The 7,606-nt window shown below is 37.8% G+C and overlaps 1 protein-coding gene across 1 annotated transcript in view; it reads left to right on the top strand.

Annotated features, from left to right (window-relative positions):
• Slc9c2 (solute carrier family 9 member C2 (putative)) overlaps window positions 1-7,606 on the top strand; it is an 88,773-nt gene that overhangs the window by 51,556 nt on the left and 29,611 nt on the right. The window contains exons 17-18 of the mRNA XM_010635605.1: window positions 1,471-1,659; window positions 4,120-4,269. Coding sequence (XP_010633907.1) covers window positions 1,471-1,659; window positions 4,120-4,269 — 339 coding nt within the window. The remainder of the gene's footprint in view (window positions 1-1,470; window positions 1,660-4,119; window positions 4,270-7,606) is intronic.

Raw genomic sequence — 7,606 nt, 5'->3', positions numbered from 1 at the left:
AAGTATGAAGATATAAAAAAAAAAAAAAAAAAAAAAGATCAAGGCACAGGCAGCGGAAGGAGGGAGAAGGAAGGGAAAGCGGATGGATAAAGGACCTAAGAAGCGCTGCGTACAGGTACCAACTTCTCCCAAGGAATGTAAACAGTATTCCTACACAGTGCGCTAATAAACTAAAATTAAAAATAAATCAAGTAATAACAGCTTGTGAGGCTGTGGGGAGAGAGGGGACCCTTCTACATTGTGGGAATGTAAACTAGTACAACCACTATAGAAGTCAGTATGGAGAGGCTTCCAAAAAATAAAATTAAAACATTTATTTGACCCAGCTATTCCCCTGCTACGTATCTTCCGCAAAGAGTTGAAGACATCAGGCTGGGGACTGAGCTCAGTGGTTCTGCTGCCCAGCCTTGCAAGTGCAAGGACCCGAGTTCGATCCCCGGTACAAAAAAAAAAAAAGAGTTGCAGACATCATACTACAGTGATACATACATTCCTATGTTTACAGCGGTACAACTCCTAATAGTTAAATTTTGGAAGCATCTAATTTGTCAAGCAAATGTGATATTTATGTACAGTGGAATGTTACTCTGCTGTAAAGAAGGGTAGTGTAGGAGTCCTGTGCAGGAATATGGATGTACCTTGAGACCGTAATGTTAAGTGAAATAAATCAGACACACAAGCTTGAACGTTGCATGGTTTCTCTTATATGAGAAGCCCAAATATGAATAAATTAAAGAACAAAATAAAAGGCAAATAATAAGAAAGGGAATGTGACCAGGACATGGAGGGAGGGGGGAAGGAGAGGAAGGAGATAAAAAATAATGAAATTGGCCAGGATTTAGCTCAGTGGTGCCACCCCCAGCCTTGCAAGTGCAAGGTCCTGAGTTTGATCCCTGGTACCAAAAAAACCCCAAAAAACAAAAAACAAAAAACAAAAAACCCAAAACAAAACCAAAACCCCCTCCCCAAATAATAATAATAATAAAGATGTGCTATGTAAATGTATCAACTGTGCACAGTGAATATAATCATTCTGTACTGTAGACACATACTAATGAAAATAAAAAGTCAAAAACAACAATGACAACAACAAAAATCAAATTGGCTGGCTAGGTACTTGTCATAATAGGAGGCTATGGGATAAATGCTTCAAAGATGATTTATCTGCATTGCTGCTTTCATAGCTTATTATTAGTGACATTACAATGAGAAGATTTATTGTGATTTTAAAATTCTTTTGGGGGCACTGCAGCCTCAAAATATGTCATTCAGTTTGAGTCACATTAAAATTTTGATATGGGTGATGAAAAATAATTTTTAGGAATTTCAAACGAATAAGTTTAAAGCACAACTTTTAGAAGACAAACTGTTTGTGGCTGAGGACATAACTGTTAGCTTTAAAGCTTTCCCCCCCTCCATCAATGTGCAGGTGCTACGTCGTGACATATATTCTGTTTGTTTTCTAAACAGATAACAATTTTGAGAAAGAAATATTTCCAACAACATTGGAATATATTGGATTTTATTATCATGCTTATTGGGCTCATTGACGTCTTTTGTTTGTACTTCGTCACATTGAGACCGAGCAACTTGTATCTTATCCAGTTAACAGTGGTGTTAGGATATTTAAGAATAGCTAGGCTTTTTCCTCTCTTCAAGGTAAGGCTTTGCATTTTAAAATATTGTATTTTTCCTACTTTATTAAATTATTTACGAAACCTTGCTGTTTTGAGTAAAATGAGGGAGGGAGCTGTCTCTTCGGGAACTCTCTTACGGTAGGAATATGCTTGGTTCATTCTCTTGCCTCCTACAAGTCATTGCTCAAATCTGAGCACGACACAGGCTTTTCCTAACCATCCTGTGAAAAGTGGCAGCTCACCTCCACACCCTAGCTTTGCATCCTCCCAGTCCCCCTCCAGCTGCTTAACTTTTATTTTTCTCCCCAAAGCACTCATCACATGCTTAACACATATTGTACTTGCTTCCCGTGAGGCGGGGCCTTCTTCTTTTGGTCATTGGTACGACCTATGGAATATACTTAAGTACGTAAGAAGTATTTGTTGAAGAATGGATAAAAATATGAAGGGCACTAGAAGCAGGGTGGTTTAGAAATGAGCTCTTCAAGTTTTGGTAATATTTGTTGTCATTGCCCACACTATGAAACAAAAATATTTTCTCTCTAGCCCCACACTCACATGGCATGCTGCTTGTGGAGTTCCCTTTTACTGCCGCTTACAATTATTATTCCTTCTTTCCATGGGTCTGGTTTGAATTCTGAAAGTAGACTTTTATATTCTCAATTTCAACCCTTATGTCTTCTTTTTTCTCTTTCCCACAGAGATACATTGTATAAGCATGTAACTTGCAAGCTGTAAGGTTTCACTTGCCATTTCAAGTTTTGATTTTAATATTTAGTCCATCAAAAGAAATTATTAGTATGAAATTAATTTATAGAGGCTTAATGTTTAAAAAAACTTGCTTTAGACCCGGATGGCAAAATGCATACATTAGAGTCCTCTACCTAGTACTTATCCTCTGAGAAATTTGCTATCATTTCCCACAAATCTTAAAAATATCCCAAATTATTTGGATGCTCAGCTTGTGTTTTAGATTTTCTTCTCTGTTCTTTCCTTTATTCAACATCACTGTTACTAAACTTTAGTGTTCATAAGAATTGCTGTACACGTTTGTATGTATATGCAAAACCTGCTATCATGAGTAATTTTGACTCTATGATCTTTGACTTTTGAGCTGAGTTTAGAGCTAAGTGCTCATATAAATCACGACTCCTCACAATACAAAGTACTCTAGAAATCAGAAGTGAAGCTACGACTTAAAATGAAAGAGAATTTTCTGGGGTAACCAGTTTTCATACAGATATGCATATAAATGTAAGGGAAGTATTTTGGAAGCAATAGTTAGAACAATTTAAAATGAAATAAAGATTTGAAGGTGTATTAGTATCGAAGCCAAATCTATTTAGAATGTGGTCAGCAAGGGTGAACCAGTTGGCCTATCTGTTAGGCATGCTCTGGACAAATCTCAATGGAGTAGATTTAGGGAATCAATATTATTATGGTTAGCTTTTGTCTTGAGTACTTCTATTTGCCAAGGACTGAATAAAGCACTTCAAATACATTACGTAGTTAAACTATTTTAGCAACTCTGGGAGGCAGATGTCCCCACTATTTATGTGCAGCAGCTTTGAAATCTGCATTTGAAAGCTAGGAAGAATATTGGGACCTATACCAGATGCTTTAAGGGACAGCTCAGGGGTGTCAGTGCCCGCTGTGAAAGAGTCATCTAAATAGCTCTCCCTTTGCACAGCATTTCACAATCTAAACAGAAGCTAAAGAAAGTCTCCTTTAATTCCCTCACTTCACTGCGTGCTATTCTCCTGTTTCACTTTTTTCTTCCCTGTTAACCCAGTTCCTCAGCATCTCCCCAGGACTGAGACAGAACTCTGTGGGAAGCCCCTGGTACTTAATACCACTATCCTTGTCTTATACATGAGGAAAGAGCCCTGAAGGTCACTAAGTAACTTGCTCGAGGTCACAGTGTTGGTGACTAGGACAGCTGGCATTTAAACCTAGACAGGTTTATATTTAAAGTCTCATTCCCTTAGGTCACTACACTAGCCTTTCTTAGCCTGGGATTAGAGAAATTTGAAGTTAAGAAAAATAGTAGATATCCCCAATTTATTTTACAAGTGAAGAGAGTAAGGTGCAGAGAAGTGCTTTGTTCAGTTGGTAATTATGAATCAACTTATGGGTTTCCCCCCTTCGTTTCCTGAAATACGGGAGTACAGAGAATGATTGATGGAAAGGTATGCGCTAGGGACTCCACCTAAAGTTATTCATTAAACTTCACTTTCTTTAAAGAGTAGATCTCAAACTCAAGCTTGCACGGAATTGCCAAGAGACTGTTAAAAAAAAAAAAAATGATTGTTGGGACTCACCTGATTCAGCAGAACTGGGATGCAGGTCAAAATTTGCATTTCTAACAAGTTCCTGGGCGCAGCTGTCGCTGGTATAGAGGTGAAACTGTGAGAACCTCTGCTTTACAGGATGCTTTTTTCTGTTGAAACTTACAAGTTTTCTGCCCCCTCTGTTATCACAGATAATAATACCAGTTCTGATACATGTTATAGATGTACAAATCAAAAAACACCGCAGCTTGGTGTATACTATTATAAAAGGCTATGTCAAAAGTCAAGAAGATGCCAAAGTTTTAGTAAAACAAATTTCTGGCCACGAATCAGTGTATCAGGTGAGAAATGAGCCCTGGTCTTTTTTTGTGGGGAGGTTGTGTATCAATAGTGATTTATTTTAACATTATTTCTCCTTGTATTTAACCAAATATACAAATTCCAAAAATCGAAGAGGATTCAATTGTTTATTATGTAGTATAAGGTGCAGTAGAGGAGAACAATCTTGGATCTTTATATTTCTCATAGCAGAAAACAAATGACTTATTTACTGAGTGCAGAGTAAGGAAGAGAGTCTACCTTTGAAATTTGCTCTATGATAGGGCACCGGGGAAAGGATTTATGCAAGAGTTGAGACTTAACACGTCTTCATCTAAAGGGTAAGTCATAACTGGAGAGAAAGAGAGGAAAAGAGAACAAAGATTTCTCGGTGAAATCTTAAAATAGTACTGTGGAGTGGGTGAACAGAGGCATCTATTTTCTGCCATTCAAGACGCTTCTCCTTTCATGCGGTATGCCGTGAGTACCAAACGGAAGCCCAGAGATGGAGTGGGTCATCTCCTACCCAGCCTCCCTGTCCCCAGGCTCCGTGTCAGGCCTCTCTTCGCAAATGAATAATGTTCCTAAAAAAACGATTTTTAAATTTCAGCTTCAGAATATTCAGTGACTCCTCTTGGCACACAGGGTAAGGTCTTTGAATGTAAAACAAACAAACAAAAAACCATAGAAAATTTTAGAAGTCCCCCATAATTTTACAAGTTGGAAAACAGCATAACAATAGAAGTAAAGTATCCCTGCTCAGCCTCTTTGGCTCCCTGAGCAGGACCAATGCAGTTGGGAAAGACCGAGTACCTTACAAAAGGCGGCAAAAAGGGCACCAAGAGGAGAGCAGCTGATCCCTCTTCTAAGAGAGACTCGTATTATGTGAAAGCATCTGTTCTCTCCAGTACAAGAAGTGTTGTGAAAACACTAGTCAGGAGACCCCAAGGAACCAGAATCACATCTGGTGGCCTCAGTGGTTGTATGTTTGAAGTGAGTCTTGCTAATCTGCAGAAGGAAGACCTTGAATTTGGAAAACTCAAGCTGATTGTTGAGGATGTTCAGGGCCCAAGCTACCTAACTTCGGTGGCCCTGGACAGCATACTCCATGATCAAAAAATGGCAGGGCGGGATTAGAGCTTGTGATGTCAAGACGGCTATGTTGCTTGCATTGCTTGTTCTGTGTTGGTTCTACTAGGTAGGCAGGGAAGACTGTTACGCTCTGTGTGTCTAGGTCTGCCAAATCCGGAAGAAGATGATAGAAATTATGCCTAGGATGCTACAGATAAATGACTTGAAAGAAGTGGTTAATAAGTTGATTCCAGACAGTTTTGGAGAAGGTATAGAAGAGAATATGGCCAATCTCTTTTTAACCTCTTTGTGATGTGTCTTCGCTGGAAAAATGAAAGATGCTGAAGAGTCTTATGTTTGAGTTGGGAGGTCACGGGGCTTCATGTGAAGGCAGTGGTTCTGGAATAGCTACTGGCAGGCACACAGGTGCTGAACTTTTGATTTATTACTTCTAAACTGTTTATTTACTCTCCACCATCAAGCATAAGCAGGTTAGAACATTCCCCTCCTTTAAGCTTTTCTTTTTCCCTGCATCTTAAAGTTTTAGAGGTACTATTTTTTTTTGTACCGGGGACTGAACTCAGGACCTTGAGTTTGCGAGGTGGCAGGAGCGGTGTCATTGAGCTAAATCCCCGGCCCTTGGACCTACTATTTTTATAGAGGAAATACTTACAACATTTATATTCTATTTTGTAAGTATAATTAAGTCTTCATCCTTTTCAGTAAATGTTTCAAAATGGAACATTTAAAAATTTTTATCTTATGATTATATAAAAATTATTCACCGACAAGCTATCAGATTCAATAAAAAAATAAATATAATCTTGGGCCAGGAAAAGTTTACTACTGAAACTCTCCTCAATGAAACAAATAGATTAAGAAACATTTTTTTCTAAATGTCTTTTCTATTTCTCGTTGTGTTCTCAGCCACTTTTTCTTGAGTCCCATGAGAGCCTTCTATTCTTTTCTACTTTCCACGTCACTCTGCTGATTACGCCTGTATTTTTTATAAGATGTTTGCACTTCTATGTCCAAAATTATGTTTTATTTTGCTATCATAACTAGTAGTTTGACTTTCAAAAAATCACTTTCTTTGCTCAGAACTTGAAGGCATTGTCCCTGTGTCTTTAGAGATTCTGATATGTTTGATTTTACTTTTGCTCTGACTTTTTTCTCTCTTAGGAGGCTTTTAGGATTTTCTCTCTTTATCTTTGGAGTTCTGAAATTTCATCAGGATACATCTGGGTGTATTTTAAAAAAATTATTCCATATAGCCCTTGTTGTTTCTCACCTGAAAATTCCTCCATTTCTTCCACTGTTTTTACATTTCCTTTTCTGTGTTTAAGCAGATTTTTGAGTTGCTGGATTTAGTCTCTGTTTCGGTTTCTTTTAACTTTCACCTTCATGCTCTTTGCAGTGAGAATCCCTCAGCTTGATTTTCCAGGTTATTAATTTAGTTTTCAGTTGTGATTGTTCTGCTATGAGTTCACTTACTAAACCTTTCAAAAATTTTTAACAGATGCATTTTGATCTTCAAGAATTACAATTACTTCTTTTTCATAGCACCGATTTTCTTTTTTTAAATTAACGATTCTCTTGACTTGCTTGCTTGCTTGCTTGCTTGCTTGCTTTGGGACAGGCTCTCGCTATGCAGTTCAGGCTGGCCTTGAACTCATTATGTGGCCCAAGGCTGCCTCAAACATGCAGCAATCCTCTTGCCTTAGCCTACAGGCATGCGCCACCACGCCTAGCCTTAAATCTCTTTAATTTAAAAGTTTGTTTCCTCTGTTAGTTCTGCTATGATGGTAATTCTCTTTTATTTTATGAAAAAAAAAAAAACAAAAATTCATAACAAAATGATGAGAAAATACCAATAGTATACTGTATCAATCTTAAAAGTTGCTATTCAGTATACATGATATAGACAAAAAATACTCTTTTATTCCTTTTCTTTTTTTTGAGACAGTGTCTCACTATGTAGTTGAGACTGACCTGGAACTCACTATGTAGCCCAGGTTGGTCTGCAACTCATAGTGATCCTCCTGCCTCAGCCTCCTGAGTGCTGGGATTGCAGGGGTGCGCCACCATGCCTGGCTTCTCTTTTAAGAACAAACAGATAATAACACAAAATTTTCTTTTCAACGAACCAAGAGAGTCTAGTGGTACTGTATAAGTGAAAAAAATTGGTATATATATTAAAATATTTTGAAAATATGAAAGTGGTAATTTGTAGAATTAATTGAACTTCTCCCTACTTCCTATTTGTCTTCTATTCTGTGCTTTATTTGC

This window comes from Fukomys damarensis, unplaced genomic scaffold, assembly GCF_012274545.1.
Source record: "Fukomys damarensis isolate Sample0158 unplaced genomic scaffold, DMR_v1.0_HiC HiC_scaffold_11, whole genome shotgun sequence".
Taxonomy (NCBI): Eukaryota; Metazoa; Chordata; class Mammalia; order Rodentia; family Bathyergidae; genus Fukomys; species Fukomys damarensis.
Note: the sequence above shows the minus strand (reverse complement) of the source record. Positions and strands in the feature narration are given on the sequence as shown.